At 39.4% G+C, this 17890-nt stretch overlaps 1 protein-coding gene across 3 annotated transcripts in view; it reads left to right on the forward strand.

The window, feature by feature from the left end:
* Positions 1-16567, forward strand: part of LOC105253632 — a 372672-nt gene extending 356105 nt beyond the window's left edge. For all 3 annotated transcript variants that reach the window (XM_025408060.1, XM_025408061.1, XM_025408059.1), the window contains 3 exons: positions 9914-10025; positions 14176-14532; positions 15144-16567. In XM_025408060.1, the coding sequence (XP_025263845.1) occupies positions 9914-10025; positions 14176-14532; positions 15144-15793 (1119 nt within the window). In that variant the 3' untranslated portion in view covers positions 15794-16567. The remainder of the gene's footprint in view (positions 1-9913; positions 10026-14175; positions 14533-15143) is intronic.
* The last annotated feature ends 1323 nt before the right edge of the window (positions 16568-17890 follow it).

The following is a 17890-nucleotide window of genomic DNA, read 5'->3' on the forward strand; positions in this document are numbered from 1 at the left end:
AGTTAGAGAAAAGGCAACTTTGTACGTGCACTATATGCTTAAACTAAAGAGGAAACAATTTACTATTTATCTAAACTATATATAAAGATAATAATTGCTAGAGGAGAAAGCATCCTGTAATCCGAATAGAGCCGCGGGAAAAAAATATTACACATAACAATAGAAGTAAGCGGCCGCCCATCGAGCGGCACCTAAATCTCTCGCAGAGCAAACAATTTCTCGATTCTTTTGTTCGCATACTCGATGACATGACACACGAAAGGGAAAAAAGAGTCAGCTTATCGTTAATTTATCAATTAAACGTCCGAGTCACGCAAGCTTTCGTCCGCTCGCTCGCCGCCGCCGCCGACGCAGAAGGCGCCAGGGCGGGCTAGTCAGTATTTATTTTGTTACTTCGGAGCCGTGCCCGTGCAATCTCCACAACCTAATAAATCGAAAGAGTGCACGACGTGCGAAGAGAGGAGATGGAGAGCGGAAGCGTGACGCGGAAGGAAGTTACGGGGTTAACAGAGGGAACGCGCGGGGCCTTATTCGTCGATTGCGCGGGCACGGCAGCCGGACGCACTCTATGGTTGTAAATAGATTAGAGATTAGACCCGTGAATTTTGTAAATAGCACACCTACAAAGAAACGCGATCGACAGGATCTAATATATATAGATATATATGAAGAAAGAGGTAGAAGAGGAAAGAAAGATAAGGGACGCGCGGAAGTCGCGAAGGAGAGCTTGATTTTTCCGATTTGTAAATGATCTAAACTGTCGTCATTATAATTGTACGATTGTGGACACCGCTATTATCATCGTCGTCTTTATCACTATTATTACGATTATCCTTACTCTATGATTATTATTATTATTATCATTATTAGTATTATTACCGTTATTTATTACCGTTAGTTACGCCTCGCCGAACGGTTGGCACGGGTGTCCTGTGAATAACGTCGCGAATTCGACGAGGCGAAGGACGAAACGACAGTCCTGTGTATATCTTGAGTTAATGGAAGAAAGGGAGAAGAAGGAGAGATGGGAGAGAGGAGAGGTTTGAGAGAAATAAAATTACTTTGCTGAAAAATTTGACGAGGAGTGGTTATTGACCCGGTCCACAATCCTGTCCCGTCCCTCGCATCCCGTTCAAGACGCAAGATTTACGCGGATTTACTCGAAGCGAGTGTCACGGAAAGAGTACCGGAACCAAAGGGGGCGCGACCAAAGGGGGAGAGGGAAACGCCGAGTTCTCTTCTCGCGTAACCCAAAAATCGTCCCCCGATTCAATGACAATACACGTGGACACGGAATAACCACTTCTGTGTTCAAACTTTTTCTGACTGAGAAATGCGCTCGCTCGCTGGTTGCACCGATTAATTTTCTGCATTGATCGAATAATTCACATAAACGAGAAATCATCTTTATTTTTTGGAATTTTTCATTTTTACAGAGAGGAAAACAAATTTAATAATAGTCGAAACAAAGTTCTGCTAATCAGAATCGTTCCGACCAGCGAGTTCCTTTTCGGTGATGAATCCTCGCAAACACACAAATGGCAAGAGATGGGAAAGAAAGTAGGCCGTGGAGGTTCGCGAGGGAAGAAACGGGAGGTTAAAAAGAGGAAATAAAGGACGGCTTCTCCGAAGGAAAGCAGGGAGAAGCAGGGGATGAGAGATTGACGCGTCACCATTGTGCCGCGTCACCTTTGCTCCCCAGAAGCGATTGCCATCTCTCCCGCGCGGACGAATAGATCTCTAATTTCGCAAATGGAGTCGAGCAAATATCCAGCGGCGCGAGGATCTTCTCCACCTCTTCTTCTTCTTCTTCTTCTTCTTCTTCTTCTTCTGTTTTCTCTCCGTAGCCCAGGCCCGTGTAATTTAATTGCCGAAGGGTTGGCGAAGGCAGGGAAGGGGATACGCGCATCTCACGTCCTCTTTTCGTCCTGGACGGAGCCAGCAGTGACTGTTACTACTTGCAGCGAGGTCGAGGTCGACGCCCGAAAATTTCGATAAGCACGCGTCGCCGATTTCGACTCGTTGATTCGCCAACGAACGAACAAGAGACATAAATATTTGAGCGGCACGAGAGAAAAGCGACTTGCGATCTTCGAAAAGATGATGAACAAAAGAATATAGCTCGTGCTCCGATTTTGATTCCCGACGTGAAAAGATTCGAGAAAGGGGCTCCAATCCGTTTCTGCGGCGTTCGCGATTTCTTTGGTGTCAAAGTGCTTCGGAATGTTTCACCTTGCACATCATCACCGGGATAAAACGAAACTATCGGATAGAATCGAGAGAATAGTCAATTCCGAATAATTTCGTCTCTCTCTTTCTCTCTCTCTTTCTCTCTTTGGGGTTTCTGATGCAAGATAATTTTTACTTTTGATTTTTAACTAGTGGAACAGAAATTATTATAGGAATAAATTGAGAATTGAAAAAATTAAAAAAAAAACTGTACATTTGGATATAAAAGAATCTGCGGAAAATGACATACTACGTATATTTCTTAAGAAAATTCTGCATTTCATCGGAAATAAGAAAAGTAAAAAAATGCTTTCTCTCGCTGAATAATGGTAAGATGAATTTTCTTTAGAAATCTTGAAAATCGAATAAGATTTTACCGTTTTAAAGATTGATATCTGATTCTATTCAATGCGCGAGGAGATAATCCGAAGAAATTAATGAAATTAAAACTTTTATTCTTGAAGTTTCTCGGCTAATGTAATCGATCGATCTCGGCAGTCACGTATTAATTGCATTTTGTGCAGATTGCATTTTTATTTGGCACACTCTTATTTTTATTCATCAGAAGAGCTCTTCTCTCACGATCTTTTTCTGTCACGCGTGACAGCTTGTCGATTCGCGAACACGGAGTCAAATCAAGCTTAAATATTTGAATGTCAGCGAATCAAAAGAATTTGGTAGACTAGAAAATCCCGATAATAATGTGTCTTGTCGATGTATCGATCATCCTTCGCCTCACGTTTTCTCAAAAGAAGTCCCTTTCTCTAATAATGCTGACATCTTTACGGTGAGCCCGTAAAACGAGGTCAAGTAAAACTCAAATTTTTGAATATTATTAAACCATTCATCGATATTACACATATGAAACGCCGTCGATTTTTGAAAGATTCATTCGCTTTTTAAATAATTCAATTTCAAGCATATGTCCTATAATTATTTCTGCGTAGAAGCGTAGAATATAACGTGATTTAAATATTTCAAGATACAATATTAATTTTACAATCTTATAAAATTTGCTAAAAAATTCCTTATTTATAATTTTTAGATTAGTTACACATCACTCTCTTTTTATATAATTTTTCTCATAATTCTAAATTTTCTTCTAACAATAAGCAAGGAAAGAAAGGACAAAGGAAACATCTCTTAAATATGTTCCATTTTAGCTGCAATTAATTTGCTTATAAAGAAGCTTGTTAAAATTTCATTTTCTGTCTCTCGATCGATTCTCGATTTAACTATCCAATACGACACGTGCAATATCCGTCAATCAGAAAATTGATTAAAAAGTTCGATAAAACGATAACAAATATTTCAGGTTTCTCGCGCAAAATTTAAATGCAACGCGAAACAACCGAATTACCAAAGTTACACGCGTGATAAGGAAATTACAGCCGATAGAGATCAATTTGATTACGAAAATGTATTACGGAGTTAGAATCGTGACGACGAGGGGTGGAACTTTATTCGACGTCACGACTAAACCATAATTATTTCGTCCGCGGGCTCTTTTTACCGTTATCGATCGCATCATAAATCTTGCTGCTCAGCACCGGATAAACCGGTGGACGGTCAATTCGCTGGCGGAAGTCTATCGATCTAACATCCACCTGTTGTAGGCTCGATTACGCGCGCCGGGGCCGTATCGTTAGCTCGAGACGGTGTACCTGCAAAGCAGTAGCGACATAACGATGGGGAAGATGGGTGGAGGGAGGAGGTAGTGGAGTCGGTCACCCTGGGCTTAGAACCTAATGCAATTGGCGCACTAACTAACAATTAGCCGGTTACAGTAATGCGATACAGTCACGACACACATATCGGTGTATGTTTGCACGATATACACCCACGTACGTTGCTATATATACATGAACTCGATATTATCCGGAGTATGTTGGACGCTGCAGCGCATCGGTGGTTGTCACTTTAAATTTAGAGATACGCGAAGTAATATGCCAAGAAACATTAGATACTAGAAAGAGATGAGTTTATTCATTCAGATGTTGGTAGAGAAGGATAAAACTGCGTGCACTCTTTCTCCCTTTCTCTCTCTTTCTCTCTCTTCCTCGTTGTTTTATGAGAATCACAAATGTAAAATTAATTTTTTTGATTGGAGCTGTCATAAATTGTCATGAATCATAAATCGATCTCTCGCTGCTTTTAACATATCGTTATTTTCAAATATTTTTAAATTCGTTAGAGATTCAAATTCATGAATTTTTCAATTAAAATTAATTCAGAAAAATCCTTAAATCGGTCGAAATTAATTTAGAAAAGTCCTCAATTGTTTATTTATACCGCGAACTTTTGCAGTTAATTGGAAGGAGACGAGGCGATCTCCGCCATCATTCTCTTCTTCTTCTCTTTAGATACGCGAAGTAATACGCCAAGAAACATGAGATATTAGAAAGAGATGAGTTTATTCATTTAAATGTTGTAGAGAAGAAAATTACCGTTTTTTTTTATTGGAGATGTCATAATTTGGCACGAATCATAAATCGATCTTTCGCTGCTTTTAATATATCGCTATTTCCAAATATTTTTAAATTCGTTAGCCACGAAAGATCAAATCCACGAATTTTTCAATTAAAATTAATTCAGAAAAATCTTTAAATCGGTCGAAATTAATTTGGAAAAGTCCTCAATTTTTTATTTATACCGCGAACTTTTGCAGTTAATTGGAAGGAGACGAGGCGATCTTCGCCATCATTCTCTTCTTCTTCTCTTTAGATACGCGAAGTAATACGCCAAGAAACATGAGATATTAGAAAGAGATGAGTTTATTCATTTAAATGTTGTAGAGAAGGAAATTACCGTCTTTTTTTTATTGGAGTTGTCATAATTTGGCACGAATCATAAATGGATTTTTCGCTGCTTTTAATATATCGCTATTTCCAAATATTCTTAAATTCGTTAGCCACGAAAAATTAAATCCACGAATTTTTCAATTAAAATTAATTCAAAAAAATCTTTAAATCGGTCGAAATTAATTTAGAAAAGTCCTCAATTTTTTATTTATACTGCGAACTTTTGCAGTTAGTTGGAAGGACGAGACGACCTCTGCCATCATTCCCTTCTTCTTCTCTTTTCTTCCTCTCATGTCAGCTAAGACGTTTTAAAGTATGCACTGTCGCCGACGTCCAAGAGAAGATCTAAGTTTAGCGAGATGCTCGCCGCCGCCTGCGGGGGCCACGGGGTCATTAAAACGATCAACTTTTCAAAGGCCCCCGCGAGCACCAGGTCATTATATAAAAGACGTATATAACAGACATAGAATTTTAATATCGACGGAGGAAAAAGCAGAGCAGGAAGAAGGAAAAGTCGGTCGCGTTTTTATACGTTTCGCTTCTTCGACCAAGTGAGACTCGCGTCGGGTACCGTAAAATCATTAGGATAATCAAGTCCGAGTGAAACCGGCCGAATATCAAACTTCTCAGCCGGAAGATTGAAAATTCTCCGAACGTGTGGAACTTTGCCAACTCGCATAACTCACCTAAAAATGCGCTAGTGCGTTTACGAGGGCAGAACCGACGCCTGTCCTCTGTTCTCGATAAATGCAAAATTATTTTAATTTAATTAATTCAAACATTTTCAAATAAAATCAGAGAAAATCTATTAGAAATCTAATATTAACATTGAAAGAGAGAGACATTTACAAGATGAGATATTTAAAAAGAGATTTAAAATGTATAGATGTAACCGCGAAATAAAAATACATAACGAGAAAATTTGTTAAAAGTTAAAGAAAGGTCTCAGTTTAGTGTAATTAAATATCATATATCTTACAACAATTCTGACTTCGTTTATTTAGTCTGTCAATCAACGTGCAATAAATTTCGTTATTCGCCTGCAGGAGAAGTCCTCCTGCCATTCTGCACCGTTTAGATGAGCTATGAACGGAAGTTCGATTCAGAGAACTCAGTTCCGCCTTCGTTCTATCTCGTGCTCGCGCTAATGGTGCCTAACTCAATTCCGAAAGGTCGAAGGTTGGACACGCGACTTGGCGAACTCGTAATTCGACTTTCAAGAGTCTCCCAACTCTATTTCTCGTGCACGAGGTAGGGCTGTATAGGAGGAACGTTTAAGTAAAAATTATCTTGTCACTGGTACAAGTTAAAGAGAGAATCGTGCCTCGGTTTTATAAAGAAAATGTTTCAAAAATTAATCAAAGTCAGTCAAATGTATGTTGGATATTAAACATAGAGAAGGCTCGATATCACAAAATGCTTTTAACTATTTAACATTAAATCAAAATTAACTAAATACAATTCGACAACATAAAATATTTAAATTCAATGTATTCAAGTTTTCCCTTTTTTTATATTAAATACACATATTATATTATACATTAATTAAATATATAAAGTATACATATAAAAAATATAAGAATATAAATATAAATTCTTGCAATGATTATTTTAAACAATTAAATGTCACATTTATAATTCCGATTTTTTGAGGATCTGTTGTTCAATATCAAAATATTTTTATAAACAAATATCGGAAAATTTAATGATCAACAAAGCGCTTCTCCGGAATCGTTAAATATATAAGATTAGTAGGTATAAGGGCCAAATGAGCTAAACAGTCGAAAAATCGCAAATACCACGATGACGACTTCCGCAGACTAAACACGATAATAAACCCCTGTGCGCTTTCAAGACCGCCGGCACTCGCTAGTATCGAATCCGGGGGAAATGAGGGATCGTTTTTTTCTCGGTGATAGTATGATAGTACCGCCTCGGGGAATTCAATGGGGGATGCGAGAAGTCCGGTCGGTTTCCTTTGCAGTAGCCGCTTCTGCCCCTCAATCCTTTCTCCTTTCCCCGCGCAAACCAAGCGGTTAACTCGAGTCTGGCAATTTGTGCACTCGCTAGTCTTAGAGCACTCGATTGCATCCGCAAATAGTAGACTATATTGCAAATATTCCGTATATAGTTGAGAATTATACAGGCCGATTGAAAATTGCATGTGCTGTAAAATCGAAAATAGAAAATTTTCAAAGATTAAATAAAGATAGTTTATAAAATTCTTCTGCACACGCAAGCTTTAAAGCATACATTTCAATCTTTAGATAAACGTGTAAATGAATATGTGGAGAGAAAGAGTCTCTTTGAAATATTTAATTATTACATATTATTTCTGACGATTTTTTTTTAATAATTTTATTTCATAATTGCTTTCGCCATTTGAAAGGATGCATAAAAATATGAAGCTGCACAAAATAGATGAACAAGCCAGAAATTTTAATGAGGTTTCGCCATTCGATAGCATCGTACGATTTGTGCAACATAATATTGTTGCTAACCGATAGCGCGCGGGAAATAATACCTCATTCATGATCAGGCGATATCAATATGAAATCTGTTTCGCCCCATGTGATTATTTCTACGCAAAATGAAATGGAATCGATTGGCCTCGTAAACTGAACGTAATTCGACAGGATGTTCTTGTCAGTATTTGTTTTCAATGTGTTATAAAATCGACATTCGACCTTTCGACCCACGCTTTTGTCGCGCATTTAGCAGAAAAAGAGAGAGATTTGCCATATTTATCGTACGTTTACCGCGACAAATCTCGAGAATACGAAAAATAGACACACGATATATATACCACCGATACATCCGGCGATCGAATCCATTTATTCATCCGCCCGAGGAGAGCAGGAAGCGACTCAATTCGGGAGATATAATTTTAGATAGAAACGTACGCCGCATCGCGCTCGACGTGAACTCCCCTTCCCCCCGATACTCCCACACACTCCATCAGTGATATTTCAACCCCCGCACGGGGTCGCGATATGTTGAATTTACGTCACACAATCGTCTTATTTTACGCGAGATGACATTAGGATTCGCGCGAGGTAAAAAAAAATTCCTCGCGAAGGAGAAAACGTTCTAAATTAACATTTGCAATCGTGAGCTCTTTCGATCGCATGTGGGGTGGAAAAGTTTCCGGTGGATAAAGATATCGGGATTATATCGGAAAGACTGTGTAACTTTTAGACGTGATAGAAGGACATTTGAACACACGAGTATTTGATCTCTCAAGATTTTGCACAATCAATTTGACGTGGAATTTTTCCTCTGTAAACGGTGCAATTTTTCCAATCTTTAGCATTATGTACCTTCGCGACTAAATCTCCAGGGATGAAACAAAATCCACATTTTTTGGCACTCGAGAAATATATTCGATATCCATCGTACGAGAAATTAAGCTCCCAGAAATTAGAGCGGAATTTCAATCGCCGTGTGTGTGAATGGTATCCCGGCGGGATCATAGAACGTTATGGATCCCCGACGAGCGAAGTGATAGAGCGAGATAGATTGGGGATCGCAGCGCGCCATTTGCGTCCGTTAACGCGATACTCTGGTCGAATCGAAGAGCAAAGCCCGTGGCAAATTCGCCTCGCAAACCATCGGTCGTAACGAAGAGAGGAAACCAGTTGCGACGACGAGCTGTTGCGACGACGAGTTCTAACTCGAGGTGAAGGGATTAAACCATTCGCGTCCGCAATTATGTCGTGTATCGGTTATATGCGCTTCCCTCTGCCGCCAATCGAGCGTTTCGATTGACCCTCGTGTTCTGCGACGAAGAGAGGAACTGTCCGATCTCTTGAATTCTTCTGACGTATGTGTGATCCGATGATAAAATATTTAATTAATCTCACACAAAAGAAAAATGCGATTGACTGACAATTCGATTTGGATGGTCTCAACGAGTATTGACATCTTCCGCGAGACATTTAAAATTCCATCGAGCCGAGTGATTGACGCGCGAAAATTAATCACCCAACCTGACGAGAGTGTCAACGAAAACAAGACTAATCGTCGGGTTGAATCTTGTGGCGAGATTGTTTCTTATTATTCTGCCGTGATGTATAAACTCTCTGCCAATTTGGGGATTAACTTTCGACACCCTCGCTTCCGTTGACCGAGTCAGCGTTTCCGGGGTTGAAATCCCCGAGATAAGAAGGGTGAGAGTTCGAGAGCTTTCATCGAGAAGGAAAATGGGAGGGAGGGTGAAGCAATAGGAACGAGTTAATCGTCGGAAAACACAAAGCCGAAAGAGTGTTAAGGTTTTCGCTCGTGCCAGTTACCACCTCGCTTCTGAGTTTCTTCTCAACGTCTCTCCCCCGGTCCCCTCTCCCCCTCTTCGATCTCGCTACCCCGCGTCCCTTTCCTTTATTCGCTAATTGTTTTCCAACGCCGTCGTAAACAAGTCGCCGTTCGTAAAGAGCCTCGTAAAACAACGCAAAACCTGGGCTCGTTTGTAACGAGCTGACCCATTTTTAGTCACAACTCGCGACTAATTACCCTTCAACTTCGCAAAGCGAGGGAAATGGCGGCGGTCTTAATCCTCAAACGGTGCATAATTTATAAAATTGAGATTTTATCGAACGTAAAATTAATCACAAGGCGCATCTCCTCAATTTTCAATAATTCATGTTTTAAAAAACTATCGGTGCTGATCGACTTTTTTTGTTTTTTCTGCGACACTTATTTGTGTCTTCCATCCTATTTGTGTAAGTATAAATAAAAGTTGCAAGTACGCCATATACGTCATATCATTTAACAACATGCGGTATATTTTATGAAAAAAAAATATAAATAATTATATACACTTCTTTCTTTTTTTGCGTCGTGTGTTATTCCTCTTTTTCTAACTGACAGTTTTCTTATCACGGCAGATGTTGGACGTCAAGGAAAGTGGAAGAGGGGTGTTCGTCTGCAGTAGCCCCGGTCCTGATCCTTACACATCGCAGGACCTCTATAATCCTGTCTACGAGGAGCTCAGCAACGGTAAGTGCCGATAATCGATGTTTACTTTGGACGGCTTTGCTCAAGCGTCTCCTTTTACGTGCGCGGTCTTTTTACGGGGAACATCGCACTGGAGGATCTCGAGAACAACAATGCGGCGATGGAGAAAAGGAAGAATTAAAAATATTTTCATTAAAAGATTTAATTTTAAAAAACAAAAATTAGACTTAAATTAGATGAATTTGAAAATTCGCAATCTGTTCCTTTTTTTGCGCGTACATTATTTGGGCAGAGAATTCGTCAAAAACTTAGAAGAAATATTATGATATTTTATTTAAGATTCTTTCGATTGATGATCATTTAGCGAGATAGTGCGAACTAAGGCAGGGCGATAAAAAGAAGAAACAAGTAAAGATATAAATAAAGCTCAAGCAAACTGAATTTAAAATAAAAAAGAAATATGTAGAAAATCGCTTAATTATATTATCTATTCGATGAATCGAAAAATTACGATGGATAAAAAAAGAATCCCAGCAAAATCGTCAAGATGTCCCGTCGTCTTTTCGGTGACGCGTTGAAAACGTTCACATGCAGACGTAAATTACGCACTCTCCTTCTAGATGAGACTCGCCTTTGAAGATGCAAGTAACGGAGTATCCTCGGGATCGAACATGCCCGCGGCAAACGCATAGGTATGGCATGAGTATACGAGAGTTTTCAACGGTGTGTCCGTCTGTCGGTTGGCTTAACACACGATTAACATACGGCTGCGTTGAATCCCGACTAACGCGCGCTTGTGAGACCTCCACGTTGGTCCCCTTCCCTCCTTTCGCCCGTCCTTCTCCCTTCTGATTCTGTGAGATACTGCATTTATCAGAATAATCCGGTAAATTCACGCATGTCGCGAATCGTAGAAAGATCCATTTATGGGACAAAAAGAATCGATGAAACTTTTCAAGGACACGTGAAAATTTGCGTATCGCAAAAATACACTTTACGAATGTAAGATCTGCGGAATTCGATGAATTTGCGGTATTATATAATATGAATCTCACGAGATTGCAAAAGAATAGACTTTTGAACAAAAAATGAGAACGGTAAAATGTTTACGGATGAAAACATGGACTTGCTCCGAGATAAGTTTTTAAATTAGAAAAGTCATAGTAAAAGAGAAAATTTGTAAATATAAATTTCTATGATTTTTATCTATGGAATCACAAATCTACGAATCCGAAGTTTCTTCATTAAGAACAATATACAAGCATTCATTAAAAATTTATAAGAGTAATTTAAGTATATCTAATGCTCGAAAATCTATAAATTCAAGAATCCATGAGAGATTTCTAAATCTATAAAATATCTATAAAAATCTATAAAATATACACTCTGCGATATAAAAAAAAATCACATGATGAACAACAAAACTAATTCAATTCTCTCCAAGATTTATGTATTATAGTAAATATATTATATATATATATATATATATATATATATATATATATATATACACATATGTATACACATGTATCAATCCGAACTCATTTCAAGAGATTTTGATGAGTGCAGTTTTACATTACATCTTTTCGTCTGTTTCTCTCCCATAAACTCATCATTTTTTTCTCTCTCTTTCTGTCGTCTTCTCTTTCTTTCCGTAGCGTTCCCTCCCGTAGCTCTTCTGTGCCATCGTGTATTTTACCGAAGGGAGATAAGCGTGACACGACCTCTGACTTATACTTCCCATTAGTTGGACGGCTAATTAGTATGGTGATGAGGCTTTCGACGTTTGACGAGGACCCGGTAATCGAATATACATGCTGCACCGCGTGCATTAGTCGTAACCACGAGCCCGACCCGCGTGTGTATACGCTATGTATGCGTCGTCGTTCTCCAGTTTCGAGACGAGAGAGAACATCGATCTCAAAGGGGGTGGTCCTGTCCCTCGCGGGCTCGTAAAAACGCTAGGGAATTGAACGGATCGTTCAGATTCGCTCGACGATCACGTCGACGAGGATGATAACCCGCGCACTCATGGAATTGATCAAATTGAATCTGTGTGTCAAATGAAATTCTCCACTTCGGATAAAATAATTCCCGGGAAAATAATTTTTATAATCTCAATAATTTTCATAAAGCTACATTTCTCTACCATCATACATAAATATATATGTATATTCTTGTATCTTTTTTTAATAATTTTGTAACTTACTCTTCGAAGCGTCTGAAAATTATTTTACGAAAACAAAAAATATATTTCATACACGGAGTTGACCTATATTTTAAAATTGAGGTATAATAAACAATTATTTCGTATACGATTTATTTATATATAAATTTATTTGATCTGTCTCGAAGCTGTTGTGGCTAATAACGTATCGCGCTGTTTGCTCGGAAATTCGATGATGGAAATTGAGAATCAGGATATCTCGGTCGGAATCGACTCGTTAACGAGTCACCCTCCTATCTCTCCATGGAAACACACCGGAGGATATTTTGAGAGGACACTCGCTCAAGATGACAGAGGTTACCTCGAGCGATTCAACAGAGTCTGAGAATAGAAGGGCCTAATAACATCTCCAGATTTGCTCGAGAACAGTTCGATGTAACGATACACTCTTTTTTTCTTCGCTTTCGTCTTTTCCGCCGCGGCATAAAAATTAATCCAACGAGCCCGTGCGATTTCTCGCGAGATCGATCGCGGCCGCGAATCCGCGCGAGCTCGACATTCCGAACGTATATCGCTTTTTTTTTCCTTTCTTTTTTACGTCGCGCCGCGATTATTCGTACGACATTCGCCAATTTTTTTTTAGCCCGCGTACACGCCCCGCTGTGTCGTTAGTATCGATCGCGGCCGAACGCTCGTGTTCGACGGAATAACGCGAGGCAATTAACGGAGGAGACGACCGTTCCTCGCGTTCGCGTAGCCGAATCGACGAGCAAAATTCCTGCGCGAAATCGAATTCCCTCGGTTACGCCGAAATATCGGCCGAAATGGACCGTGTGGGTTATTCCGACGATTTAACGGCAAAATCTCCGATCGTTCAAGACGCGCTTTTTTTGTTTTAAATGAGATTCGAGCTTACGATCCATCTTGTTCCTGCAAGCGAAGCCAAATCCTTCGCTTCTCGTGATTGGAGGAAATAATTTCTATTCCGGACACAGTTGTTTTTCAATCAACGTCTAGCAGAGAATGATGTTGCAATAGCAGCTAGCATGAGATTATATGTGAGATGTCCTCTTAAAAAAATTCGATTTTTTTCACGATTACGAAATTGATTAAACGTTTTCGAAATTTCATAAAATTCTCTCTTTAACATGATAAGAGAAAAGGAAAAGGGCGTATAAAAAATTAAAAAAAAAAATTTATTTTTAAAAATTTAAAAATTTTTTATACGCTCTTTTTTTCCCTTAACATGTTAAAAAAAGAATTTTATGAAACTTTGTTTTATCAAGAGTGTATATTACCAGAGAGAAATATACATATATACAGGATATGTGAAATGATGCACTAAACTTTAGGAACCTATTCTAGAAGTCAAAATAAAACTTTTTTTTCTTATGAAGATGGATCCGCAAATCCCCCTCCGAGCTGGAATCCTCTAAAGTTTAGGGAAAAAAAGTTTAGGGAAAAAAATTGGCTATATTTAAGAAAAAAAAGGTTTTGACGTTACCTGTCACCCTCTCTTGAGAGATAAATAAATTTGCGTTGCGGGTGTTTGGTCAATTTCACACATTTTCGAATTTTAGCTCGGAGGGGAGTTCATTTATGGACCCATGTTCATAAGAAAAAAAAGTCTTATTTTGACTTCTAGAATACGCTCCTAAAGTTTTGCATCATTTCAGATACACCCTGTATACAAATAATTTTTAATAATACATATTAATACATATTTAAATACGATATTTTTTCAAGACACTTGGTCAATTTCGTAAGTCACCGTACATGAAATAATCCCCACATCTCTCCCGTAGTCTTCTCACTTTTCTAAATAATTTATCTCCTCAGGAAGATTCTAATTACCCGCCTGATTAATTCTCATCGCGCGTTTGCCACGAAGAATACTCTAGTTTCTCAACGTCTAATTAATCTTGCTCGATTGTCGGGCAGATTTTATTCGCGATTAATTGCCTTCCTTCCCCTTTCCATCGTCGCGGCGCTAAGTAAATTCTAACGAATCCCTCTACTCCGCAGGGGACCATCCGGAGACGGACGAGGAGAGCGAGCTGAACGCCCGCAATCGTCTACATCACCATCACCATCATCATCGTCATCATCACCGCACGTCCAACGCATCCAAGCCAGCGAGCGAGGACGAGTTCGCCGAGGACGAGCTGTCGATGGGAGAACCGTCCGAGGCGAGGATGCTCACCTCGAGCGGTGGTCCTGTCTGGGGCACGTGTCCCGCTGGTGGCAGGCAACCACGCGAGCGACGTGGTCGCAGCCCCAGAAGTCTCGACAGACGCAGACGGGACAAAAATCACGATGTGGGCGAGTTCCACGAGGGCATGCTGCTGGACGCGCTGCTTCAACTCTATCCTAGCGTCGCGGGTAAACAGACGATTAAATCATAATGACACTTTAGCAAAGGGATGGAAAGAAATACGCGAGAGAAGACGATAGAGATAGACATTTCGGTTGAAATATTACTCGAAGAAAGTAAATGTCGCTCGAAAAACTTCGTAATTGCGAGGGGCGTTAAACTAACAACGATATTTGCTCTTCCTCACGCTGTAGATATTTACTGTTATTGATCGACGACATATAGTTCTCTATATTCTCTAGATTCCCATCGATGTTATTTCTTTTTCTCATACTTTTTACATTCTTCGAGTATTTCTACTTATCCCACTGTTCGCTGTTTTATTGTTTACATCTACTCACCGTGTGTTATTATTTGTACATGGATACTTTGACTCGGAATTTATTGAGTTAATTCATTAATTTACATATGTATAAATATTTTATCTATTTCTTCATGTCAAATTATTGATAAATTCATAATCTGAAACTCTCTCATTAACTCTTCAGCCTTATTCTTATCTTCTTATCTGAATTTCCGAATATTAATTATTTTCTATTTCTAATTTTCGATCTAATTCTAGAATAATTTCGTAATAAATTAAATGCAAATCTTGACTGATTTGAATCTCCGCTTTCAGGTGTGGCCGGTACTCGAACAGGCAACAACATCGCCCAACGTCAACAGTCCGTCCCATCGGTGGCGCACAGGTTACCGTATTTCGTGCCGCCTTTGCCGGCAGCACAAGCCCCGCGGCTCGAGGAGAACCCGTACGAAAGCGTGCCGGTTCTAGGTCCGTTGCATCGCTATTCTAGCCAGAACAGAAGTAGCAAGGAGCGCTCGTCCCGCAGCATCAAATCGTCCGGCAGCGACAAGTACAAGTACCTATCGTCGTCGCAGCAACAGCAGCAGCAGTATGGCGGCGATTATTACGGCCTGCAGAGTCAGTCCGATGTCACGACGCCACTCTACACCCAGGTGGGCGGCGAGTATTCGGATACGTACTCGCAGCCGACCGACCGACTCTTCGGCGACGACAAGTACAGCCAGCCAGTGTATTACACTAACTCGACCCGGGACGCAGCGTGTGATCAAGTGACTACTGCTGGCAGATTGTACCAGGGTCAACCTGACAGCAGCTTTGGCAGCGATAGTGGCTACAGTCATCACACCTCCGGCACCACCGGTACCAGCGGCACCCGCGGCAGTAACTCCCGGACGAATCATCGCAGGGACAAGCACCGAAACTCGCATCACTCGCATCATTCCGCGGACTACATTATGTCCTAATGGAGGACCGAGCGTATTCTCCTCGAAATGTACTCTTGTTGAGAAAAGAAAGAGAGAGAGAGACGATGAGAGATTGTAAAAGTCTTTCTGCCACCAGTCACAATGGATTGACGAGCACGTTTAATAGAGAAAGCGGCTGATGCCGACTCGGCTGTGCTAAACTGCTGTATTTTGATACTTCGACGTCCACGGTTAAGAGTCAATAAGGATATTCTGATTACTACGGCTGGTCGAATCGTGACGACCGTGATATATTCACATGATAGACTTGATTCGATAGTCGGAGCGAAGAAATTCGCGAGCAAGTGACGAGATTAGGACGACAGGAACGCAGTGATCTCTTAGTGATTTATACATGTAGCCGATACTATTGCAAGACTATCTAACAAATTTATTTGTAATCTAATGAGACTCAGGCTGCTACCAAAGGACGCTAACAATTACTTTTATCTTTTTAGTCTAATCGTTTGTAATTTATACGTAGAGAGAAATAATGCGTTAATCTGAACGAGTCGTTCTCGTCCTCGTCGTCGCCCGCAAATTGTGCGACTACCAATCACAAAGAAAAAGTACTGAAGTCACTTTAGACGATCAATCCTATTACCCCTTTCGAGCGATCCGCAAACAATTTTGCAAATAAACAATCGCGCGAAATACTTGATTATTCGCCAAGTATTAAAATGTAACATTAATTTTCAAAATAAATTCAAAATAAATATTTAAAATAATATGTATAAGTTGAAATAGTATTAATAGATGGTGAGGTAAAATAGCACTGCGAATCTGAAATATAAAATGTATCAAGAATGAAATTATGATTTACTAACTAATGATTTTAATACTATATTTTAAAAATCTGTGAGAGAAAATAATACAGGTTTTTAAGTCTGATGTGACATTTTTATAGAAAATTCACATATTATATTTTTAGGCTAAACACAAGATTGTTTAAATTAAATTGCACAGATTGCGGATCAAGTTAGTGCCGAGATGCTTCGTGGTCAAATTAACCGATCCACTGCCAGTCCTATCCTAAACGACCGGGCCTGTTTACCCGGCCGACAAGTTTCGTACAAACTTTGATACTACGAAACCTATAATTAGATTTCCGAGCCCCCTCCCCCCGTTCGAAGGAGCGGATCCGATCGCATGCACGGCAGGCGACATTAAGACGGTACTATGCGATTATGCCGCGTTTCTAGTCCAATAATAATCACTCTTCGTACCAGCTTAGAAAACCTCGTCTAAGCATCTATACACACGCAATAAAATTCTCGAGATATAATAATAAATGCACGCACGTGATAGAGTAACATTGAATCCTTGAAACATACTGTAATTCTAGAGGGAAGAAAGAACGATATATGCACGTTGGAATCTGATCAATCAGCACAACAAGCATTACACTTTCTGTTATTTTTGCGCGAGAAAATAGGAGATATCAAATTAAAAAGAAATAAAATAAAATTTAGTTTCAATTATATACAATCAATACATTGTATACTGTATTGGATACTGTATAATAGGGAAATGTAAGCGATATTCCAAAATCGAAATCCAATACCAAACAAATATCTTGTACCTAAATAGAAAGTTTATTATTTCATCAAGCTTAGCAGAATAGAGATGATTTAATAATTATTATAATAAATATATTCTTTTCTTAATCTTTCAAATTTTGGACTGAAGTATGTACTATTAATGATCTTGACCTGGCCAAGTAAACTGGTGATAATAAATTAATTCAACCTCAATCTTTTTAAACGGAAAATTTTTTTCCATAAAAACATATATAACGTATAGTGTAATAAATCGATGCGAGAATATTTGTAAGAAACCATTCCCAAATGGATCTTATTTAGACTCCAACGTGCATGAAAGATGTCAAAGACCATAGTTGCCATGCATGACTAGCACATGACTAGTACACTATTACACATGTAAGCACGTATTCGCGCTTTTACAGCCAGAGATTTCAAGCGCCGCGCGAGTCTTTTATTTTTGTAATTTCTAAAAGCATTGCGTAGAACCATATAAGGGCTGCTGGATAAAGAGAAACAGAGAAAGAGAGAATAAAAAGCGCTGTAGGGAAACTTT

This window comes from Camponotus floridanus, unplaced genomic scaffold (assembly GCF_003227725.1).
Source record: "Camponotus floridanus strain SB8 unplaced genomic scaffold, Cflo_v7.5 scaffold2, whole genome shotgun sequence".
NCBI classification, from domain to species: Eukaryota; Metazoa; Arthropoda; class Insecta; order Hymenoptera; family Formicidae; genus Camponotus; species Camponotus floridanus.